General features: G+C 37.2%; 1 protein-coding gene across 3 annotated transcripts in view; it reads right to left on the bottom strand.

The window, feature by feature from the left end:
- Positions 1 to 8,851: 8,851 nt before the first annotated feature.
- Positions 8,852 to 26,707, bottom strand: part of LOC107223234 (serine/threonine-protein kinase NLK) — a 145,519-nt gene continuing 127,663 nt past the window's right edge. Inside the window, exons 5-11 of one of the 3 annotated variants that reach the window (XR_006904295.1) lie at positions 15,164 to 15,249; positions 14,350 to 14,559; positions 14,015 to 14,203; positions 13,716 to 13,917; positions 13,195 to 13,288; positions 12,480 to 12,870; positions 8,852 to 9,620 (exon numbers count right to left, since the gene is read on the bottom strand). Coding sequence is in view for 1 of the 3 variants with exons in the window: in XM_046739412.1 (XP_046595368.1) it covers positions 9,566 to 9,620; positions 13,195 to 13,288; positions 13,716 to 13,917; positions 14,015 to 14,203; positions 14,350 to 14,559; positions 15,164 to 15,249 (836 nt within the window). In the remaining 2 variants the exon portion in view is untranslated. The remainder of the gene's footprint in view (positions 9,621 to 12,479; positions 12,871 to 13,194; positions 13,289 to 13,715; positions 13,918 to 14,014; positions 14,204 to 14,349; positions 14,560 to 15,163; positions 15,250 to 26,707) is intronic. The other 2 variants (XR_006904296.1, XM_046739412.1) reach the window with 2 other exon arrangements.

Here is a 26,707-nt window from a genome sequence, read left to right as displayed (position 1 = left end):
CATATTAGCTCTGTCAACGGCAACGATTAGAAATGCACAAGTTAGAGCAAAAACACCCTGACATTTGCCGAAACGTGAACCCAAACGTTGTATGAAAAAAAAAAACCAGTCTAACAAGACCAGGGTGCAAGAAATATTGATTACAAATTTTACGACTTTTATGAATATGTAGATAATAGAATTCAAATTTAAAAAACGTTACAGACCAAAATTATTTATTTTCCGTGCACCAAGGCTCGTGTATAATAAAATCGAAATTATGTAGATCCGTTATAATATTTACAAATATGTTTAACCAACACCGAGAAACATCGACAAAAATTACTATGCTTACAGATATACGCAAAGCGTGAAACGTGTAAAGTACTTCTGTTACCTGCGAGAAAATCAAAGTGACGCGGTTATCGTTAAAATGTGAGATCTTTTTCATTTCCTTGTTTCGCAAACTGTGAAATTAAACGTTACCCAATTCAACAACGTAGGTTTGTAATATCAGTTTTCTCGACAGCCGATAGAAGTACAGAATCAAATAGCCAATGAATACGCATTACAACTTATCAATGTTATTACAGGTATACAGTTGGCTTCGATATTATTTTTTTTTTGTTTTTTTTTTTTTTTCAACCTCGAGAGAATGAACTATAGATATAGATAAATACAAAGATACTTAAAGGAACACATAGTTTCAACCTACTAATGAATAATTTGTAATTCAACTCGTACAGCTCTTAATACGTGAAACTGATTACTTGAATTTACATTAAACGTTATTCGTTACAATATATCTACGTTTCGCATATTGAAGAGACGAAAAGCATCGCGTGAACACTCGCTCACTAAAGTTTCATCCTATAATTATAATTTTTAAAGTACAATTACAAAATTTACAACGCATGTAAAGATCTCATTTCTGTATACGTAATTAGTATACGGTTACTATACTTACATATATCAACTGCAAATTCTATATCCGAAATTTTACAACTACTTTCAAGGTACGCGAATTAATTCTATGTGTTATAGGTGTTAAGTATGTAATATTTACAGTCAGGGTGCACCATTTTAAGACGGTAACAGGTAGTAGGCCTGTTTACCCTGCATGCACAAGTTCTGTGGATTTCTGTACATTGTATGTTATTTTTCTTCTTTTTTTTTTTTTCATCAAATCATCTTCCAATAATTTGGAAACCTCGAAGCGAAAAGGATGTTGCAAGGAACTAGTATAAAACAAAGAACAAAAAAAAAAAAAAAAAAAACGTCGACACTGATCTAAGATTTATCCCTGCAGTGTAATTATTTTATTTTATTTTAATTTCTCTGCATTCAAATATCGCATACCATGAAAATAAATACCAATCACATTTACAGAATATTTTCAAATCTCGGTTTTCCCCGGTTTTCCGAATATTTTACGTGCCAGCGAATACTGTGTAAATATCATGGTGCAGTGTGCCAGTTATAGACTTAGTGAAATTGTGTAGTTTTACGTAATTATGACTATGCATTCGGACTGGCGGCAATTTATGTATAAAACCGTTACGACGGTGGCAGTGCTAATTAAGAGCCTCGGTCGGAGTGTCACCGCAGTTTTGAAATTCTATTTTATTCTATTTTTGAAAAAAACGACTGCATATCATTCATTGAAATTTCTAATCGCTGAATACTGCGAAGCGTTTTGATTGTGGATGTAAATTGATTCTGTTACGATTAAAATATACTCCGAACGTCGGACGAACGAATCCACAGACAGGCATGTGTGGTTTTTAATAATGCAACTCCGTAATAATCAATCTTATACCTACAATACAGTTTCAACGTAACTATATACTAATCATCAATTTACGATTTAATTACAGTTAATAATTATTAACGTATATTCATAAACATGATGATATATTAAGGCCTCTTAGTTACTAACACGACAGGTCATCACTTTTTACCTTGACCGCTAAATTCCTACGGATATTTAAGCAACAACAATACGATACTCTTGCGTGCGTTTCTATTTTATTATTATACGAGCATACGACCGACTCAATATTGTGGCTTCGGCATATTGTGTTATTATTGGTTTATCCCAAGATATATTTTACACTCATCGAGTCGCGGTGATTATCACGAGACTCGGTAGAGTCTCGAGCTTCATTTTACCACCTAATAATAACCAGTGACGATTTGAAAACAATCTCATTCTATATACCTAATGTACCTTACTCTTAATCATTATTCATCATTATTATATTTATTACTATGTACACGTCAAAAGTCTGCGGCATCTAGCTACAACAAGGCTGCTTCAATTATATATCTATATACTTTAATTTTGATTACATAGTTGAAGATGTCTCAGTGTAATTAAATTGTATCAAAAGAAAATTAAACTGCGAAGAAAAACAAACCTGGAGTCAAATAACTGTGATAACGGATACGCAAATGCAAATTAGAATATAAACTAAAGTCTTGTTGATTTATTAATTATTTCGAGATCGAAGTTGTGTTGTAGTTTTCGGAATTAACACTAGTACTAAGCGAATTATGTATATTGTTTTATTATTATCTCGGAATCGATGATTTATGAGGAATGGTGTGATTTGTGACAAAAATATTTATTGCAGTTCACCAAAAATCCCTTTCTACCAGTCAAACATCGATGTTTGATAGTTTTTTTTTTTTTGTTTTTTCTCTTCTTGACTGCTTTCTTACGTTAGCGAGAATTCAAACTAAAATCAACGCATCGCGCATTCCGCAGCATTAAATTTGACAAAACCGCCTATTGACTTGCAAACAGGCAACACACAACACTCGAATATTTCCGAGCATTTTCGCGGTTACACTCGCTGACGCAGATGTGATTTCATTCGACAAGAGGAATAGTCATTTTTAAAAATATCCGCATCACACTCGTCACATAGTCAATGGATAAAAAAAAAATTAGCATCGTTTCTAGAACAACAGCGTATTGTGTGTTGTCTGATTAAAATATAACAGGCGTAAACAAGTCGATTTTTTTTCCGCGCGCGAACGTTCGAATGAAACGAAAACTATTGCAACGAATCCGAAGGCGGTTGGAAATCTTGAGAAAGGAAATTGCACATCCATGAAGATTTGAACTTTTGCAAATAAATAAAGCTATGTTAAATTCGTGAGTTCTTATATTTCTGTAGCAACTTTATCGTTGAGGGCATATTGTGTCAGACACTTTCTATATTTCAAGGCATATTCGCTATTGTAGAATATATTTGTTGCTTTTTTCTTTCCCTCAATTTTAAACATACACATACACACACACACACACATGTAATACATTTATATTACATATGTATGCATTGCGTGAGGTACCTTATGATGTATTATATGTATGTAACAATCGCCTGCATATGCATAGTTTCGTGGTAAATTCATAACTTACCCAGTTTTTAATACGAAAAAAATAATATTGCGTATATTTTTTCATTGTTTTTCTGTTGCTTACTATGTTCGTCAAATGTGAAGTAACAATCAACCAGCATTATACAGTGTAATGTGTGTGGATGTGTAAATGTTCAGCTAATCGGACACTGCCTAACTTTGTACGTATTTACAAACCTTGGTTTTAGTATTATATTGTATTACACAAGAAATTTTTAACTATGGAACTAACCTCTGCTTGATTTCCCGTATAGTAAGTCTTATACGAGGTCTCTCATAAAAAATTGAGCTTGCATCTACGGGATCCGATCATTCCGGGTTTCGATAAAACGTTATTTGGTAAAACTTGGCTCATAGTCCGATTGTACTATTCTTTTTTTTTTTTTGTTTTTCTGTCAACACTTTTGTCACTGGCAAACTAAACGGAATAAAGAACCCGTACTATTTACATAAATTGTCGAAGGTCTTATCAAATTTTTATTGGGGAGGAAAAAATGTGAATAAGTTGAAAATGTGAAATGATGTAAAGAGATATGTATAGAAAAGTGAAATAAAATAAAAGAAACTTAGATAGTGATAAAAAAAATAAAGTGCATTATTTATTTCATATCATTGTCTAGATGTGTTTAAAAAAAATTTTGTCCTGTTTTCAGATGCATAGCTGTAAACTGTATAATCGAACGTGGTTTACGTAAAAATGTCCCTAAACTTTGACGAAAATCGTTTCCCCGTTAATAGATGTATCCTTTGACTATGATCTAAGCTTTAATAGTAATGAGATCTGTGAAATATGAGGGATAAAATGAAGAGTGCGACGTATTCCGCACTATATATATGCGGTAACAGGGTAATAAATGAAAGAAAAATACGTTGAATTCCACCGCGTATAACATAAAAATATATGTATATCTATACACGTGCATACATATAGGTATATAGGTATAAGGTATAAGACAAAGATAGCGATGCTCCTAATCGCACTTTCAAATTATCGTATCGGGCAGCTCTTGCTGGCTATTAGCAGGGCAGGGTCACGACGCTTACTGGCTGCATTTTTCTTAAATATTTATATACATATATATGCGTTTTTTCGTCCCATTTCCGTGCTCGTTTTCTCTTATATTTAAAGTCATGTGAAATAAATCTAAACCTTACTCTTCATAGTCCCTAATTAATCGACTACACCGCGGGTTACAAGATCCATATCTTTTCTTTTTTTTTTCGTTTTTTTTTTCCATAAAACCATGTCAAGCCTTGTTTTCTGCTGCTACCGCTCTGACCCTGAAAAGGGGTTGATGGAGAGAGAGATCAATTTTGTAAAACTTATTCATGCTTAAGTCACGTTTGTTCAACTAGGATCTGGTATCGGCTTTGCAAATTTTATGTTTTCTCAGTCGCGTTACAGCTTTGCCTGTTCATCAAGGCTTAATATAGTTTTCAAACTAATATGTTTAAATGCGTGTCTGCATGTGTGTATGCATATACACACACGCATATATGTAAAGTCATACATACATGCATCTATACAAGTATATACACCAGGGTGTTTCAAAATAAGAAAATTTTCGATTTTCCAACGGGCCAAACCTGAAACAGTTAGTTTAGGTAGAAACAAAAATTTTGGCGACAGATGAGCATTGTCGGCTGAGTGGAAGATCGGGCACGTTTGATTTTTAATCATTTTTTCCTTTTTTTCGAATTTATGATGGATAATTGTTAGTAAAAAGTTTTTTCGTGTTTACAGCTGCCGGCTGATCAGCTTGTGTCTTAAATAAGATGCTCCTGGAACTCTTTAGTTGATATTTAATAGGAACCCATTGTAATAGGAAATGTGTAAATATTGAATAAAATATTGAAATCTGAGTGAGAAAATGTTTTTCATGTATTTTAATTGAATAATAATCAGAAAACCCGTTAGACGTCCCTACTAAATATCAAGTAAAGAGTTCCAGGAGCATCTTATTTAAGACGCGAACTGATTCGCTGACAGCTGTAAACAGGAAAAAAAAATTTTACTAACAATTGTCCATCATAAATTCGATAAAAAGGAAAAAAAGATTAAAAATCAAACGTGCCCGATTTTCCACTCAACCGACAATGCTCATCTTTCGCCAGAATTTTTGTTTCTACCTAAACTAACTATTTCAGGTGTGGCCCGTTGGAAAATCGAAATTTTTTTTATTTTGAAACACCCTAATATACACACATAAACCTACTAATTGTTATTATGATTCTTATTATTATTGTTATTATTGTTATTACTATTATTATTATTATTATCATACATTGTGGCATTTGACCCTCGTAACTGTACGTCTCACGAGAGCAAGAACAGTAGTTTAAAAGTGGTTCTATTTTTTCTCATTAATCTTTCCTTGCTTCCTTCTTTCTGAATAATTTATATTGGTTTATTCGATATAGATGAAATACACAACACGGTTGTAGATCTGCACCTAGTCAAGTTTTATCTATCCATTATTGGACCGATACAACCTAGTCGAATAACATAGCATGACGTGCTAACAACCACATACAGTCTGAAAGAGCTTTAATCTGGGGTTTAAAAAGACACCCGACGACGATCTAACTACGTACAAAATTTACAACGAATACAGAGGCGTGTTTCAAGTCACCTTTTACAATTCATCGAGTGCTCTTGTAGCAGGAATGGGTCATAAATTTTGTGTTTTTTTATTCGTTATTCGCGTTACGTTATTTTCTATCCGAGAAAAAATAACTACAACCACTACTGATCAGGCTGTTGTTACACAATTATTCAAGTAGAGTGCATAGCACAGAATCGAATTTCAATTGTTATCAATAATTTCAAATGTAAGATTACCTGTGATATTATGTATGTTTAATATCAATACTTTCACTATGTTTGTAGCCTCTTTTTTTATATCAGTTTTCCGTAAGCATTTACTCAAGCTTCCGATGTTTGACAACAAATTTATGAGGGCTACTTGATTTTGGATTAGAATAAATTGAAACGAAAGCGTTAAAAAAGAGAAACAAAAAATGTATTCGTACATCAAGTATTAACCGTGTTATCATTACTATCATCTTCGTATTTTCACGTACATGTACGAACTTTTCTAATGAATCTATTTACAGTTGCAAGTTTCCAAAGTTTTCCTTCTTCACTTTGTTGGTTTTCACTTGCCTCTCATGTGAAAATGACATGGCGTCAATGCTTTGTTATCTATTTACGTAATTTATCAAGTATTTCCATGCTTCTTTTCATGTTATCTTTTACGTTTGCAATATTTTGAGTTCTTTTCATATATTTATATACATAAGATTAAAAATATAAACAATCGTTTGAATTAGATTATAGGTTCTTACATATAAGTAGGATATACACACATAAATTATTTGAGACTTGCCAATTATGTAATAATGCATTGAAAATATACCTAAGGTATTCGTTAAGATACATTGTGAGAAATTTTTTTTTATTGAGATTAAAAAAAATTTTTTATCACTATTATTCATCGATCATTACTCTTTCTTTCTTAGATCCGAGAAAACTAACCCGATCATCTTTCGGGTAGTTCTGAAGTTGTTTATGTAACAAAAGTGAATTAAATGTATGCAGGATGGACTAAATAATTCGTTCAATATCTCTGACTTCTCTCTGAATATACACACCGAATATATCCACTGTCAAAATCAATTTACTCACCCTGATCAGATAATGTAATACTAAACAACACACTTGTTCCCACATAGTTATAACGTCACTTTACACAGTTTTAAAGGTCACATAATTAAAAGGTTAATTTTAAGAAAATACTGGTACATACGTCCTATCGAGTATCTAATAATATACTATCAAACTGACACGATACGAACGTCTTTAGATATTGTAATGTTAGCGTTAACATTTCGCGATCAATACGTTTCACGAATTTCAAGTTAGAAGCGACAGGTGTGTACATCGATAATATTCTAACCGATTTTGTATTTAATGAAACTTTCTAAATTTTGCAAAACTCAAACTTGCAAATATAAATTTCAGTTGTTGATACAGGATGTAACATTAGTGGCCTTCGAAATCGTGTGCATGTAATGCGATGATTAATGTGAGTTTTAAATATACGTTATGCAAGAATGATTTATTTACAAATGATTCTGTGATATAGTTTACGAAGTGATTGAATAAAGAAAAATTTACGCTAATTACAATATACTAATTAATAAAACTATATACCTAATCCAGTTTATATAATAGAGTGTATGAACCTATATGTATATATTTAAACCAGTTTGGGCATCGTCTTGCAGATGCGCCAGTAATCTGGCTAGACATTCATTGTTTTTAAATAAACGACAATCCCTCGCCAAGATACGCAGTGTAATTTTTTTTTTAGATTTTTTTTTAAAAAAGTTTTTAATTTTTTTTTTTTTTTTTTCTTCTTTAACGGACAAGTTATTCCTCTGCATCGCAAAACTAATATAAGGAGGGACTTATTACTTAGTCGAAGATAACATATTTTTAGTTTTGTGTAAAAAAGAGAACACATTTTTTTACAAAATGAAATACGTGTGACGTTTGTCATAGATCAACGTATCATCTACTCCTGCACCCCTACTGTTTCTCTTCTTAATCTAAATCACACTCAGAATCCGATATACGTATGTATATGCGTAATAACATTGTACGAAATTTACAGAAACAGAACGAGAATATTCACGATCGTATTTTGGCAAGGAAAACGGTCCGTCGGTGTTATTTTACTGAAAATGCGTAAGTCATACTTGTTACTTATCGTTTCAGAGAAGCTTTGTATTTCTGTTTGATTAAGCGGTAAATTTTGCAGTTGACGATACTGCTACGATAAATTCAAAGGCGTTTTATTCTTTATTTCCATGTATCTGAACAATTTGCCACAATGATATTTATCACATAATAAGTATAGCGTGTTGTGTATGTATGTACATAAATATGTATAATAGTGCAATTGTGTGTGTGTGTGTGTATTTTTTTCCCCATTATCTGTATTCTTGACGTGAACTTTCGATCACGTTGCGAAAAGATTATTCGGCAGTGGCATGCGAATATTGGAATATTGTTTTCTCCTTTGTTTACTTCCGGAATTGCAGTTGCAGGACTAATCTTTCAACGTTACTCACTAAATAATATAATATACATGCCGAGCTTAGATATGATACATCTTCGTCATGAGCTATACTCGTTTACTTTATTATATATCACCATTGATTTATCAGACGAATTAATACCATAACAACAATATCGGCGTAGTTAATCGAATAAACGATTACAGCAGACGTATATCATATGATATTGCATATTCAGCGGAATAGCTAGCTTCTTGTCATACGATACAACTTTCAGTCGTTTATATATATTTATATATATATATATATATATATATATATATATATATATATATTGTATATTATATTAATATATTATATATGATATATATGTAATATATAATATATATATATATATTAAGATTAAAGTAATGAAACTAAATTGCGTCATTTTAATGCAAACGAAATAATATAAGATCATACCTTTGAAACTATATTATGCTCTTATTACGCTCTTTACATGCTCGTCCAAAAAACTGTTTTCTACTAAATTTACTACATACGCACTCATCTTCACAAAGTTTTCGTGTTCAGCGTATATACCTATTATGGTACACGTTGTCATTGTAACTGTCATTTTTATTTCTATTATTGTTATTATTAGTGTTATTATTATTATTATCATACGGAATTAACGCTGTAGTGTTCATAACTGCGATCAGTTAAATACCAGCTGTCTTTGTACGAATCAAGCTAAAAACTGGCCTATTTCAGTGTTCCATTCTTTCTGTTGCTAATATTTGCTATTTTGTATTCTTACTATTTGTCTATTATTTAGCTACGTTCGTCTATTAACTAGACTTGAATTTGAGGCTACTTGCTCAGCAGTCTATTGTCTCTCTTAGTGCTCTGAGGGCCCAACTGCTTCGATAGTCTCCGTTCTTCTCGGGCTGGATTCGGTTAGTTTTCTTCTGCACAATTTCCTCTCTCATCTCTTCTTTCCTTTCACCGGATGCGACAAATGCAATTCTCTTGACCATTCGTCGTCATGCCCTTTGTAGAAAACCGGATGTGTTTGGACCCAGGGAAAACATTATTCCCATTGATGTGGAGAGGGTGGCAGTTCCGAAGGATGGGCCACCGTTGAGCTGTAAGTTATAAAATGATATTAAAACCTTGGACGGTATTCGCTTTCAGTTTTATATTCATACGCCCAAGTGATACATGCATATCTCTGGCTATTCTAAGAATAGTAAGAACATTTGAAATAGTTGACATTTTCTGAATGCCTCATAATTACGCTGAGGTGGACGACTTTGAAAAGAAAGAATGCAACGCTAACATTATTGGTCCATTCTAGCATCGTAATGATATCGATATGAATTCCAAGCTTATTTCATAATCAACTGAGAGAATATTTTCGAATTAATCAGCAAGACAAAAATTCAATGAGAAAGAAATGATTCAAAGAAATTTCTTGCCTTTTCTTTCTACCATTTCATGATATATTTATGATAAACGAAATTATTTAACACAGGCACTATCGATAGTAAGAATTAAAATGTACGTATGTTCCAAATGCGAAATTGAAACAGGCACAATAATGACAATGATGTAGCGAAGTTTCGTCAATTTGTTAAAACTCGATAAGCAATTGGTGAGCATTTCTAAGGAAATGTGAACTTTCATTAAAGTATCAACTTATTAATTATCATAATTAGAATACAACATATCAACGTAAACTTAACATTATAATCATCTGATATCCATGCAGCTGTCAGCATGTGTGACAGCCAGATATTTTAATTTAATGTAAGCTACTATCAGTGTTATAGAACACACTTTGCTTTGCCAAGAAATATAGTCTAATAAAAATAAAATTGTGCATCACATTAACTGAAAATTCCAGTCAAAGAGAAAATGAAAACAATCGTGTGTAGGCCACTTTAAAAAAATAAGTGCGAATCTGCTGTTTCTGATTCACGTTAATAAAAATTTGATATCTTTTGAACTGCCTTTCCACAGTCAAAGGTTCCGATCTGATAGATTTATAGTATATTTGATCAACAAATGAAGATATCTCAATTACAGTTGATCACTGATCAGCAAACTAGTTTAATTTTAATCGTGTATTTCTCGGAGTATTCGTTTGCGAGAAATTAAAAGAAATTCTAACAAGAATGCATATAATGTGTGTGCTGAATGACTGAAAAATCTACCTTAGTCGTTGTACAGCTAATATCTATGAAGCAGCGTTCGAATGTTTAAACTTCCATCTCGCCGATGCTTTCTTTTAATTTACCACGCAGTTCTAGTTTCATAAGTTTACGTAAATTAAAAGACTGGCTATCATTTTACATACGGGCAACAAAAACTTGATGAAAGTTCTGCAAATTGGAAAAATTTAACCAAGAACTACAAGAGTAACATTAATTTTCAAGTTCGAAGGCTAGAAGAACAATGTATGAATGTTCTTTATTACGAACAACCAGTAAGCAAATTGCGAAATCCGACGATTTTAGATTTGATGCGAATGGCAATTAGAACATGGATCCAGAATTCATCATTTACCACATGGTGAAGTAAAACGACCGATAGCGTAATATAAAATATGAATAACGAACAAAACAGGCAATATCGCTTGGCAGAGCAAATCAAAATATCATAACTACAAACCTGATCTAACTACAGGATTGGAATTGGGTGCAGGGTTACGGGTGACAAGGGTTAGATTAACCTATCGTGGATTTATATTAGGATTTTTTGCAGGGATTTCACAGGGCATCTAACATGGAAATGGGGTTTGGCCAGTGAAAATTAGCGAAATACTTTGCTGCGACAAGATGAACTGAAGGCTGCATGGTTGATCAGGCCTTCTTTACGTAATCATCGTTTTAGTTTATTTTATTTGTTTATTTCTTTTATTTTTTGTTAAGCCTTTTCTTTTTTCCTTACATGTATACAGGACTACTGCTCAGTAACTCGATGAATCTTACTTTCACTTTCTACTACTCACTTCGATGTTGAAAATTTTTACTAATTGTTTCAAATCAGTCGCTCCGAACGTCTACCAAGAAATATGTGATTAAAGTTTAACGGGTAAGAGCAATTGCTGGTATTTGATTAAATATTGGCAATTTATTGAAAAATATCAAATGATTTTACCGTCTCTAAAAATACATTTTACAGTCGCAAAATACTTACATCGCTGTGAAATGAATTTTCAAAATAATATTTCCAATATAGTTCATAGACTATTTTATCTTTTTTAAAGGTAATATAAAATTTAATTTTTGATAATAGATTCGCGAAACGGTTGCGAAGCATTTATTCGTGAGTCTCACCCAGGTGATAAGTACGTCGTGAATTAATTCATTGTTCGTAATATTGATTTGTTTAAACTCATTGAAAAATATATTGGAAACGGTACACGCAAAAACGAAGTTTGACGCACAAAATATGAATACTCCTCTACCGAGTCGATCAAAAATCGTTTTCATACGCCTAAATTATTTCAAAGAAAAAGTTCAATTCAACGATTAAAAAATAATTACTAGTTCGATGCTTTGGCAACGTGGACAGAAACGTGTAAATGAGATTGTTGAATTCTTCTCGATCTTACACTTAATTATTTAGTGTAAGCAAGCAATCAAATACCATTCAAAAAGTATGCTTCATCGATTATGAATCTAAAATACTGTGTCTTGCTGCGTTACGTCGAAAAAAATATGCCGCAAATAACAAAACAGTTTCTATTTTTACCGTCAATTGAATCGAGCCGTCCAATTATTACGCACTACTGTATAATCGAATGAGTTTTGGTAAACGAATAAACAACAACGGCGATTGACGCGTAATTTGAATATTAGATATGAATTGAAGAATAAACGAGTTACTTTTTAACAAAGTCGCTGTATAGATGTGTTCAATCTTTAAACGATCTCTGTAATTAAAAGACAAATCTATAAATGATAAAAGGTATTGTAGATAAAAGTTAAGGTAAGTACCTCTGCGAGCGAGGTCGGGCCGACTTATAGATGATTCTCGGTCATTCTTTCTTTCGTTCAGGAGAAGACGTAACGATTGGTAGTAGCTGATAGTAGTAGTAGTCGATAGTGGTAGCTGACAGTGGTAGATAGTTGATTCGGTAGTGGTAATGTGTACGTATACGCGGCGCACGGTGCTGGGTTGGCAGATGGCTTGCTCTAACTTGACGGCAGTAAGCAAGACGATCAAGATCAGTATCAGACGAATCACAATGATCATTGTATGGATATTTTAAGGAAAGTTTGGTTCAGTACGGTTGGAATATTTTTATTATTCAGGATTTCGTTCATCTTCGATCATTTTTGATTCTCAGGATAATACGTGACGAGGTGTTGGTGTTTCTTTCTTTTTCTTTAAACAAAAAAAAAAAAAAATTTTTTTTATATTTTTTCATTGGATGAAGGACCGGGGATGGTCGACGTCTTTCGATATATTTTGGTAAACGGGGAATGGCGGGAATGATTTGGCGAAAGGATCGTTTGTTTTATCACACAAAAATTTTGTATGTTCTCTTTGGATGGATAGTGAATGATTACGGTTGATTGGTTGGCTGGTTGATTTTTTTATGTTTCTGTTTGTTTGTTTGTTTTTTTTTTTTTTTGTTTTGTTTTCTTAATTTTTGTGGTTGGTTGTGGGTGCCTGAAGGCGACTATTACTGAGCCACCCACGGCTTACCTTGCGAAACTCTTGAACGCCGCTGACTGTGGGTTTATACACAGTGGTACGCGCGTTGTGTTCAGCTGTTCCGCGATAAATTTGTGCATTTCCTCTGCAAAAGAAAAAGAAAAAGTATAAATAACCAAAGTGTAGATATAATTTAACAATAACAATAACAATAATGTTTGATCTGCACGCACAGAGAAAGATATTTTTAAAAGGCAACAAATACTATATGATTATTCCAATGAGGCAATTTTACGACAGAAGTTCAATAAACTTTACAAGCAGCAGTTATGTGACTCAAGATCTTTGAAACATCGCCTTGCGTAGTTGAATGAAAATCAACGTTTTTTTTTTTTTGTTTTTTTCTCAGCTTCAGCACAAGTTTAAATATTTTATAACGATCTTACATATCTCGGCACGGTAACGATAATGCGAGTGAAAGACATATGCGCGTCCGTTTCCGTATACATTTTTCTAATATCATCTCAATGTAAAAAGGATGCATTTGATCGTCCAATTGTTGGTAGACGTACCTTTCACCTGCTGCACACTGGTCAACTTTCTTTCCCACAAATCGTCAAAGGTGTGTGAAGTGGCAGGTTCAAAATCGCCGGTATACTGTCGCATTCCAGCACTTGCGGTATAACAGCAAGTGCACATACAGGAATGATAACGCAGTCGTCCTTCGTCGAGATAAGGATGAGCTAGAGCGTCGACGACGGTGATCCTTTTGTCCTGAAAACAAGGAAAAGATAGAAATCTAACGCGTTAGAAAGAGGATGATAAATTTTCACGGATCATTGCCGGCTACCGGCATCTCGTAAAATCTTACCGGATCAAACACCAACATCTGACACAAGAGATGCACAGCTTCGTGCGTAGCCTGACTGCTGAGAGTGTAGAGAGCTGTTAGAGAAGGTGGTTTCGGCGCTCGTCTCAACATGTGAGATCTGGCTCCTTCGCAGGCGTACTTCATGTCTTCCATCGAAGGAGTGCCGAGCAGTTCCGTGATTAGTTCAAGCTGAAAGCATAAAAATTGATGTGCGATGTCTGATACGTTGCAGTGGATCACTTAATTTCAGTCCAAAGTCTACTTCCATGCACTGTAATGACTCTCAATGACTCTAAATGACCAATGACTCTTAGTGGAATGGTAAGATCGCTCACCTGTTGTACCGGACTTTGCGCCTGGAATAGAATTCGCCTACCGAGAAGCTCACCGAAGATACAACCAACGCTCCACACGTCAACTGCTGCTGAATAGTGCCGTGCACCCATAAGGATTTCTGGTGCTCTGTAGTACTGCGTGACCACCTCCTGAGTCATGTGTTTGTTCTGGTCAGGTTCCTCGACTCTGGCTAAGCCGAAATCGCAGATCTGCAATTGCGTCGAGATACAGGTTCGGTAAGTTTTCTGGTACCAATTGGTGATGGCGAAATAGCGGTGACATTTCTCGATTGCGTGTGCGCGCCAAATTACCGCTTTTTAAAATTTTTATGAGCACATCGGTATACCAAAGTTTTACCATTTTAACTCTGGATGCTTAAAAATCAAGCATAAAATAAAGATCCTTACGTTTTATCGAGTTATTAAGAACCGCGAAAAAGTTTTACCAATAATTTTCATCCGTAACTTGTTAAGCTCATAATCCATTTTGTCCGGTAACGTAATTAATATCAATCGGAAGTTCATTAAAACGCTTCAAGTCGACGAACAGTCAAGTTCAAAGCACGTAAAAAGAAACTGGAGAATGTACTTTTCAATATAATAATAATATCAACAAATCCAACCGAGTAGCGTAATGTGTGATGTTAAAAAACAAGTGAAACGTATAAATGTGCAACATATACACTGCGATTCTTTGAGTTTACTGAAAGTCGAAGATATAAAATAGAGGTCTGAAATTGAAGATGCGGATTTTTAATGCGTACGTGAATGAAAATGAAATGACGGAAAAAAAGAAGAAGAAAACCAAGCTTACCTTCAAAACGCAATTGCTGTTTACCAGCAGATTTCCCGGCTTAATATCACGATGCAGAATTCTCGACGAGTGCAGATACTTTAATCCTGAAACAAACAAAGGGAAAGCGGTCTCGTTAATCTCTGCGGTATAACAAAAGGGGGCTGGAAAAAATGAAGGACTGGGGAGTTCTTCCTCGCCGTAGAAAGGATGCAAACAACCAAGGACCGGCTTGGCCACATATTATGAATACTTCCTCTACTGTCGGAGTACCCCTTGTAGCAGATATTGTAGGATCTACAAGAAATAACACCGAGCCTTGAAAACTTATAAACCGCACAATTAGCAGTCGCTGCACTACGGTTCATCGGCCCTCGGGGCGTTTCAATTAGTAATAATTAAGACTTGAGGTGAAACTTATCACCGGTGTGAAAAAAAACGCCGGTTGCTTACTCTGGCACACCTTTTGAACAGAACCAAACAGATCACGTAAGTGAAACAAATAGGTATTTGTTTTCAACAAAATGAGCAGCCCAAACGTGGGTTTCCATGGTCATTAATCAACAAATAAGGTTTGCACCTATCTCCAAAATATCTCCGCGGATTATAACAGTAAGAATATACACACATCGATGCATATATTCTTTCACAAAGAACGCTCAACTCCAGCATTTTAACAACAAGGTATCAGGAGTTTCAAATTTCCCGGGCTTTCCAGGTCGCTGGATACCCTGATGCTGCAGGTATTGCTAGAAAGCAGCGTTACATAAAGCTAGAAATTCCATTTTACGTAGCAGGCTCCTCGGCACGTTGTAATGGACTGTATAAATTTTTAAGCCTGAATTGCGAAGGCGGTTTAACGGACGGCGTCTGCACAATGGATCTCAAGATTACGTAATCTTAATCGTAGTTGAGAAACGGCAGAGTTAGTCAGCTAAGATCATATCTGCAAATCTCAGGTCTCAGAAATACATCCGTTATTTACACCCGCCTCAGAATCCACCGTGTGAAATCCTACCAAAGTTCGATAACGAGCCGGGAATTTCACGATAAAATACGTTCACGATAGTGTCGAAATAGGCGAAAAATCCTGCGCGATCAGACGAATTTCAAGAGAAACGTCGAAGTCCTGCATCCGTTAAGGAATTTCCGTGATACCGTTACCAGCCTTCAACTGCAGGGGTACCATCACTTTACGTAATTAGTATACCAACACCTGTTAACTTGGCGAGTAGTTATCGGTTGGAGTTGCACTCTACCGGAGTTTTAGTTACCCTTGTGGTATAAAAGGAGGCACAAGTGAATTGGTATACGACCTTGACGAAAATCGTCGACATTCTAGAATGTCGGCAGTCATTTGTTCGAGCGTGAAATTTCGCTCGTGTTAAAACTATGAGACGAAGGTTGTTTTCTGGATCAGGATCACTGAGTTTGGGCATTTAAAAATTAGGGATAAGTGGTGCTTTGAGTAGCAGTTTTGCTGGACTAAAGTAACCAATTTCATTCCAGTGTTGTAAAGATAGGTTTGCGCATGCGCGGTTCACAATTGCTTCACTTTCGTCACTTGGGAGATTACTTTCGTCCCTGGGGAAAGAAGAAATTGACCACTCGCATCCCGCGAAACTACCACGCAAATCCCCCGCCACTTTTCATCCCCTTGTTTCAAAAACTGTCGTGTGTGACTCGGGCCAAAAGTTGGCCATGGCAACTCGTGTCTTTGCCACTCTCGCCTCACTCAGGCGCCAAACTTTACACTCGTCGCAATCGCTAACTTTCGTCCCTTGTCACACAATATACTATTATTTCTTACAACGCTACGTGAGCCCAGTGCCTAGCAGCGGGAATCATTCCTTCTCGATTAGAATGTTATAGGGGCACTGGAGTCTCTGCAAAACAGAGTCCGGCTAATCGCTTCCACCTTGGCCACCATTTTCTTGCGAACCGAAATTGTGGGAAGTTTTGTACGTGTATAAATAGGTAGAAACATTGATTGATAAACATATAACAAGCCAATGTTGTAATATGTTCATCATTTATCATAATATGTAAATAAATATATCACAAGCTAATCTTGTAATATGTTCATCGTATAACATCAACGTTTCTACATGCTTATACGTGTTTAAAACTTCCCGAAATTTCGGTTTGCAAGAAAATGACGGCCAAAATGGAAGCGATTGACTGAACTCTGTTTTGCAGGGAATGTAAGGGGCGCGATATTCATCGAGGATAACCTCCTCCGGTACAGCAGCGACGGTTGGGTGCAAAGAAGAGAGAATGTGAAACGAGGCGCGATCCACTTAAGGATTTCATAAATTTAAGTTGAAACAGGAATTGTAAATCAAAGGAACTTGAATAACTGAAATGGTCTTTAAAATAACGAGGAATTAATCGAGATAACTGAATTCATTGGGGATCATTGCGAAACACTTAAAATCACACGGTATAATTAGAAATCGCACGGCAAATGTTGGCAATCATGACAGTCACTACAAATTTCGCGGTAAACTCCAAACGGTATTCAATTCAATAATATGCTGGTGACTTTTGTTTTACGATGTACTTTCGTTAATTTTCAGCTCAACAAGTGATTTCCATTGATTTCCAATGATTTCCCAACGTTCCAAGTGATTTCCAGAGTTCCGATGTAATTGGTTGTGATCTCCTGTAATTCAATCCAATCAGTAATTTCTGAAAATCGGGTAAAACGATTGAAAATCATCGTAAAACAATAGAAATCACTCTGAATCAATATAAATAAATTGCAATCATTCCTTCAATTTTCAAATGAATGGCTTGTCGATGTAGAATCAGATGCTAGTCGCGTGTGAAGACACAGAATAAGTAAAAAACGAGCGAAGATCCGAGGAAGGGAAAGGGAATCGAAACCCCTGGCAAGCAGTCGAATTGTACGAGGTAATCTGTTCCCTATTCAGTTGACACTCTGCGGCACTCTGCAGGAAACTGGGGCCTCTCCCGTTTTCCCCTCGGTTCGAAGCCGAGGGTGCGACAGCATCCCGGGATCGTCGTTCAAGGGATGCAATATGAGCTCGGAGCTTCGACTAGTCGCTGCTTGAACAAGGGACGCACGTACGTACACTTGGGGACAATGAATCTGAGACGGATAATTTTTTCCACTAGACAGTTATGTTGGCAACGCAGAGAAACCTACAGCGCCACCGTCGGCTGATCGCGAAACAATCTCAATCTTAATAAAGATAACGTGACCCATGACCGTCGAATCTAACCTTAGAATACCGCGGGGATAATTACTTGTTGGATTGACGCGTATTCTAAGTTTAGATTCGACGTTCATGGGTTATATTACGTTTATTGAGATTGAGTTAGTTTCGCGTTCGGCCGACTGTGGCGCTGTAGGTTTCTCTGCGTTGCCAACGTAACTGTCTGGTGGAAAAAATTTGCCGTATAAGATTCATTGTCCCCAAGTGTACATACGTACCTACCCAGTACAGTGAGTCACTCCGATAAACTCGGACGACTCGTTCCAATTTCGACGTATGAAGTCCCGGCCCAACATTGTGCCTTCGAACGAGGATCGCCTTGGCGAATCCACCCTCATCATCTTTCTTTTTCTCGGTATCGGGACTACGACGGAAAGTCTCGGACAAAGATTGCAGCTCCGATTGACTCACCGTCAAAGATATAGCTACACGGGCGATTCACCCGGAGGAATTACCCCCTCATCTGTCATCGTATAGGTTGGTAGATACGTGTTTACATTGGCGTCGTTGTTTCGTCTCGCGGTGTTGGAGGTATTAATTCTGTTCATCAAGGTTCATGAGACGCGGCGACAGGGGATTCGGATACACCTCGGTCAGGCGCAACTGTCAATGTTTATTTAGGTACCTAATACATACAACGAATCCTGCGCTGTGGGGTGAGTCAAGCTCAGGATACTTGGGGCTCGAAAAAAAAACTCAGACTAATTAAATTTGATTGTCTATTTCTGGATTCAAACGTCAGATTTTATTCAGATTTCGACATTTCTTCTTCGACGGACGAATTTTGGCGAAGATTGTTTGAAAGATTATGTTTTCATGATTGGTTCTTTGAATTCCGCCTCGTATCATCGGGAACGTTTCGTATACTTCCGTTAAACGATTACAATCATAGTGTAATTCTTTACTATGTATCCCATTGCTTTTCTTCTTCTTCTTGTAGAGTTTAACGCCTCGCGCTATCGAATAACAAGCTTCGCAAAATTTAGACAGGCAAGATTTATGCTGAAGAAGAGACACGAGTTGGCTAGTCTTCGAGATAGTCGAGTCCAGCAAATTGCCACGAACCCGCAAATTTTGAGAGGTCGCCAATTAGTCGAGTTTAGACTGCGCGTTACAGTCAAGCTCAAAAGTCAAAGAGGGTGAAATAATCAGTGTTTCAATTTTCGATACGTCATTGATACCGCTGAAAATTACTCACAGAGACGAAAATATTGAGTCTATGATTCCAAATCCAACGATGAGATTGAACTGGTCATATCGATAAGGATCCAAGTGTCGATTCTGGGTACTTGGACCCAAGTTGGAAAACTGTGAGAAACCGTTACCGGTAAAACGGTAGGGAAAAAAAAAAAACAAGCGGTAGATTGGTTTGACCGGAAGAGTAAGTAATCGGAAAGAGTTGAAGCGAAACCGAGCTTGAAGCGATTTCTACCTATCGAAGAGGCAAACTAGGACGGATAACTCTATATAGGTGCACGTACTAAATATATAACGACAATGGCAATAAAGCGAGGGTAGAACGTGGGAGATTTATACATATATATATTGGAATATATCTTGCGGGAAACAAGAGATGAAGATGATCGCACGTTGCGGTGGGCAATGGAGCGAAAACGGATGGTGTAACCGGTGTAGTAAAAATCAAGATGGGTCGTACACCACCGCCTACATAAGGCGGGGGGAGGAAAGAGGTAAAATTAAAACCGTGAGAAAGGAGCTGCCGAGCGAATAAGAAGATGCTCTGACCTTGCTGGTATAATTTCAAACCGCTAACGTATCAGTCGAGTTGCTAATTTATCCGTGACCTTGCCCAGCGAATAGCAAAGACCTTTGTGTTTTACAAAAATCTATATTTACTGCAAGGTCGTTTTTTAATGCTAATTTACTCGTGAATGACATGAGGATAATTAGCTGCTGAAAACGAGTTGCCCCTGTGTTTCGTCTGGTGGTTCAGCTTGCTCGTCGGATTTCCAATCTTAGAGATGACAGATCTGTTCATTGGAAAGAAAAAAAATAGTGTATCAGAGGTATCAAAGTTTGAGAAACGTTCCCAGTTTGTCATTTTTCATCGTTACTCACAATTCGATCACATGTATACGAATGTAAAAAAAAAATATTGACAGGATTTTACACTGGCAGGCTTTGGTTGACTTTTAGTATAATAGAAGAAATCGAGGAATTAGTTTTCACAATCAAGAATCAAAATTAGGGCTGCAACATGGATGATTTTGTCTGTACAGAAATGAAACCGATGAAACGTGTAGCCTGTATCAATAGCCGGTATTTACTAGTTGCGTTTACGGTTCAGTTCCTTTACAGCCAGTCGTACTGTATTTTCTTGTGTCTGTTGCAATAATTTATAACTCAAGAGATTACCGTTTTTGCAATTAGCAGTGGAACGATTGTATTACCACCAATAACGAGGACCTGAACATTTTCATCTATATTCAACGATATCGATTCAACTAAAATTTCCCAGTTACTCCAAAAGGATGAAAATTTTTCTCGGAGTCAGTCGAGCCTGAAAAAGGAACAAGGGTCGCAAGTCAGTCCACGGTCGAAAAGCGGAAGAAGGTCAGTAAGGGGAATGTTAAAGCAGGCGAGGAAATTAATCGTAATGAAAATTCAACGTCGTTGATACGGACACGTGCGAGGAGGACAATGATCTCGGAGGGACATCAAGGGGCACGCGGAAATGGGCAAGGTGCCTCGGAGCCTCGCTCCGGAAGTCGACGGTCGAATGAATTAGCGAAGGAGAACGGGGTGCAACGCGGCTACTACACATTCATCCGTACCTTCGTACCTACGTATTCGACAACATGAAGCAGTACGGGTGTACCTCATACCTGGGCTGCGGATAGAAAATTAAGATCGCAAGGCAGATACGTGGGATGTTCTTACCTGCGTACATACACAGCTCCGCAGGAACGTATGTCGGAGGTTAATATTCACGCCGAGACACACTCGGTTGCTCCCTCTAATCGCATGAACCACTTACCGGATACACGTATGAAAGGGTCGTTATATATTGTGATACGCGCCGCTTCGCTGTCTCGTTATCCTTTTCCTTATCCTTATCGTCTTCATGGATTTCTTTTTTTTATTTTTTTTATATTTATTTTTTTTTTTCTCTCATATACTTATTAACCTGCGCAAGCACAGCTGTATCCGATCATGTAATTATTCTTTGCAACGGATTGGCAGAACCTATCGTTCCATCGAAAAAGACAAGAAAAAAGATTCAAACGCCTCTCGGCATTGGAAGCTACGAAACGGTCGTTTGATCGAGACGATTAAGAGGCATCGTGAAAATGACAATGATCAGAAATCTGACTTCCTTGATCGATTGTTTGACAGTTACAGCCTCTGAGCTCTCGCTGTGGTAACGATTTTGAACGCGCGTTTGAAATTTTTTTTTTTTCAATACAATTTTGAAAAGTATTCTGTACACAGGTTAGTTGTACAAAGCAAGGTTCGTTTGAAGGAATTTTCGATTCGTGTGCTGTTTATTAGTTTCAAACTATATATTGTAAAAAAAAAAAAATTTCTCCACCTATATGGCAGCAAATTTAATGCCATACACAAAATAGATCTCTTGTAAAATTTTCGTAAATATAATATTTATCATTTATACATATATGTGTGTATTGTATATAAAGACGAGCAGCGATAAACAGTTTGAGAGAAAATATAAGGTGTGTAAAATTCGTTGTATACGGCATAACGATTAATATCATAAGCGCGAGGCTGTTTAAGATTAAATTTCGACCGACGGCGTGTATAAAATCATTAATTATATACAGACTAGAAGCGTATATCCATATAATATCGGTTATACGGAGACTGGAATTGATGTTGACTAATAAACGTCGACCGGATGCTCGTCTGCAAGTCGAGCTAGAATCGCGTTCGAGCGACGAATGGAATCTTCAGCTTTTCTTCAAAGTGCACACCGTGTGGCTCGGTTATCTCCGAAGGCTCCAAGACCGGCTTCGCGGATACGTCACGCCTAGCGATTTTACGTTCGACGCGGATGGGTTCACCGTACTCGGTTCTCGCCGATTCCTATGCCACGTATAGCTGCAGACTAATCCAACGACGACGCCGTCGAAGCTCGACGTCGACAATTTTCTAAACGACTCAGGTTGGCACCGAAATTCAATTTCACCCCGAAGACGAGACGGCGTAAAATGTAAAAGAAAAGTCGAAGGAACTTCTATTCTTACTCGGGCGTGCTGTAATGAACGTACATTGAGAAAAATTTCATTTGTCATTGTAACTTTTAAAATTCATTAAAGCAGGTTCGTTAAAAAAACTGTTTGAATATTGTTGGAATTATGAAAAACTAGGTGCGTGTAAACATTTTGCCCTATCGTCGATCCTTTTTTGGTAATTGCAACGCAAAATTAGTTTGTGAGGTTTACTGTATTTTTTTAGTTAAACAAGGCTTTGACGTCAATTTATTGTTGCACGAGCATTGAATTTTCGCAACAGTTGCAAGAAAATATAGCAACGGTAATCGTAATGAGAGAGAATAGTAACGGATACTAGACTTTCCGGTTACAGATAGAAAACTAATTTTCATTTTGTACTTATAACTATATTTTCCGATTGTGGTAAAAAATGAAAATAGTTAAGGACTGAGTGGTAAACGGAACTAAAAATTTCTCTGAGTGTATTTCGAAATGAGATAATGCAGAGATTCGCTCACGTTGCGATTAATTGGATGCGTTGTGAAAGAGCGTTGGTACAGGATAACAATGGTTCCGGTTAGATGTACGATAAAAAAAAAATGGCGAAGTGCTTAATCGAAGTTGCCAATGATGTTCAAGCCGAACAACGCTTTAAATACTCTATAGTTTAACCCGTTAAAGCTCAGGAAAAAACTGGATCAGATAGCATCAGACTAACTATTCCAATCATAACAAAATGGAAAAATAAAATATGCTTATTTTTGCTTATGTCATTTGCAATTTAACAAATTATGCCGAAAGTCGTTATTTTGAAAAATTGACCACGCCAATCGATTATGCGGAAAAAATGATGAATGAATGTCGGATAATGAGCTTCTGGCTAGTAAGCTTTAAATAAACGTGTTTGGATTACCAATGGAATAAGACTGTGATCTGAAATACTTTCAACTATCGATTGCATCGTTAAAGAACCTTAGGACGGAAATCAGACCAATCATAGATTTGGAGCATTTCATTACCGAATCGTCTCGATGAAAAACGGCAATTCGCTTATTTCTGTGCACCGAACACCAACTGCCAGTACATCAAAATGGCCGATACTCCTTGACTAGTCTCCGAAATTTTTGTGCTGCTCGAAAAAGTAATTAAAACATGATTGAATCCTTACTTGCTCAACTCGCCAAACTCAACCGACTATGTTTTCTTTATGCACAAGGTTTCCAAGTGGCGTGAAGACTTGCGCCGGTATGACACGGTGTTTTACCAGCTTTCCTCGCTGGCCGCTCGATCACCGTCACCAAAGGCACACGTCTTCTGACACATGCCCATACGTATTGGTCCGCGTATAATACGTTACACTTGGCCGACCAAAGTCGGTCTCGACTCCTTGCCCAGTAGTAGAAGTCCGTTCACGTCAGGCGTTACAGACGCTTAGCGCTTGGAGCCGGCAGAGCCGGTCCACGTGTAAGTCTAGCGTGTGAGTACTTGTATTTTTATGCCTACAATGGATGCATAATATCACATACATCAACGGTCATAAGCGTGACTTTAAACGAAATGAAACAGCACTCACAATTCATGATAGTACTAATATAAGTTTTTTACTAATGAAAAAATGGTCACATACGGCCAATTTTGATCCGCCGTATTTATTCATCTACAAATTGCCGGAACTTATATTTTTAACGATCTCTTCGATTAGCCGAAAAAAGCGTCGTAAAATCAGTACAGGGTGCACAGGTATAGTAAAGTTATGATTCTCCCAGAAATTCGTATCAGGTGATTTGTTTGAAATTGATTCGCGAACTGTTATTCATTGAAATTGGACAAACGATCCGAATTTAGGATAAACAAAAAGTGCTCGATAAGTAAGGTGTGTTACAATCAGATTGATAATTTCTAAACTGTTCAGCAAAAATTTTCATTCGCAATTTTTTTACTTCTTATTCTGACAAAACTGATTAGAAATCAAACCGATAGTTGATCGCGAACCTCAGGTTACGAATCGTCAAATTTTGTTACAGATTTTTTGATCGGACTGTACGCTAGCTGATAGATTCTTAATAATCATCATGACACTAATTAAAATTCACAGATAAAACCTCGTCAGCGTTGTTGATTTTGAATTAAAGGAAGAAAGATTCGTTACAGCTGAACCGATGGAGGATATTTGATCGAAGAAGGGACTCGGACGGGCCGCAGCGGCAGCAGAAGTGACAATGGCAAAGATCAGGGCGTATATTTCCCGCGATGAGGCGGTATTCACGTGGAGGAGTATAAGTTTGGATTTCTCATCGAGCGATGCTCCGGCGAGCAAAGCCCCTCGGCCGGATGACGGGGTCTCGGGTCACGGATGGGTGGCGGCAGGACTGGTTTCCCCCGGACTTCTCTTTCTTCACGTTATACACTCTCAACACCATACCTCGGCTCTCTTGTACCGGCAATGGCTCCGAGTTCATCCGATGGCCAATTTCTGATGATACACGCATTGATTTATCGAAGATTCAAAATTTTCACCTCTTCATTTCTATAAATGGCAACCGACCACCGTACACATTGCGAATTGCTAACGAAAGAACAGTCCGTAGTTTGTCAGAGTTTAATGCGCATGCGCTACAAATTCGCGAACAGTTGTTCGCCAGGGTGACCAACCGTCGTGAACGTAACCTAAAAAATTTTTGCGGTTGCATACATCGCGGCGAAGCGTCGTCTAAAGTTACGACGATTGGTCGCCCTGGCGAATAACTGTTCTCGAATTTGTAGCGCATGCGCATTAAACTATGGCAAATGACGGACCATTCTGTCGTTAGTAATTCACACTGTACACGTAGACGGGCGCAAGTCAAAACTCCGGATCCTTAGAGTTGAAACTCTGAATGCGTATGTCAAGGTTGATAATTTTCGTTGTTTCGAGGATTCGAATTTCGAACCAATGCCATTCGATGCAACGGTCAGTCAGAACTTTGACAATTCCGAATTTTAACCCGCGTCCATACAGACTGATAGAAAACATGGTACAACCACTAATGGTTGGGGTTAAATTCTCGAAAGATTATTTCATCATTGAGTTAAACTCGGGAACAATTTTGACCGTGCATTTCTCTCTCAACGTATCTCCAAACTGACGTAACATTTTATAAGTTTAAAAAAGTTTCTAGACGTTGCGTGTGTACCGTCCCCTGAAATTATCATCACAACCGGCTGATTAAAGCTTAAACAATCGATACTACGCGCAACTACTTTCAGTTCCAAGAGTGCGACCGTATAACTGAAAAAATCGCGGGTGGGAGGAGTTTGGGTTTTGTGTGTTCGTACGCATCGAGTAATTCGGTAGATTCGCGTCCTTTCGAGCTGTAACGTTTTGCCCAAAGGTCTGTACAACGGCGTAATCCTCTGCGGATCGTCTCTCAGGCCGAAGACCAGGGAATGAGTTTGAACTATGATGACGACGCCTCGTCAGACCGAGTTCCGTGCTTGCGGACCAGTCACCGTGTTGATCACTATATCCGTGCCCAAAGTGCCAGCTGGGACGTATAAACGGCGGTCCAGAACGCGATGGAAATGGTAGGCGTTGGCACCCCCGTTATAAAGCCATGACCTCTCTTCGTTTTTTCGTTTAAAGTAGGAAACGTGTAAATTTCCTCACGCTTTGATTATCTTCCAAAAAGCTCAACTTCTCACTGATCAACTGAGAGAATGAAACACGTTTCATTTCGTCGATCGATAAAATGAGTTCAAAAAAAAAAAAAAAAAAGACCACAAACGAAACTTTCCGAGTCTTTCTTTGTGGTTGTAATTCACGGGGTTCGTAAGAGATGGGTCATTGTCCGATCCTACACACACAGGGAGGGATCCAATTAAAGGAAATGGTCGCGTGTCGGTTGGAATTTACGCCGGGACGCAGTTTAGGGTTAGTTTCCTCCCTCCACACTCCGTAAAACGAGCATCTCTTAAATAATGTACGACTATGCGTACACGCACCCCAGGAGCTTTACCTAGATGGGTTCTCAAGGTAGTACCGCAGTCTCTATTCGTACTTCCCGGCAACGTATGAATATAGCTCTCGAAAGTAATTTATACCGTACAGATACCCCGGATTCGGTTCAACGACACGTCGAGCTGTAGGTGCC

Source organism: Neodiprion lecontei, chromosome 5 (genome assembly GCF_021901455.1).
Source record: "Neodiprion lecontei isolate iyNeoLeco1 chromosome 5, iyNeoLeco1.1, whole genome shotgun sequence".
NCBI lineage: Eukaryota > Metazoa > Arthropoda > Insecta > Hymenoptera > Diprionidae > Neodiprion > Neodiprion lecontei.
The sequence above is the reverse complement of the archived record's forward strand: the minus strand, read 5'-3'. Positions and strand labels throughout refer to the sequence as shown.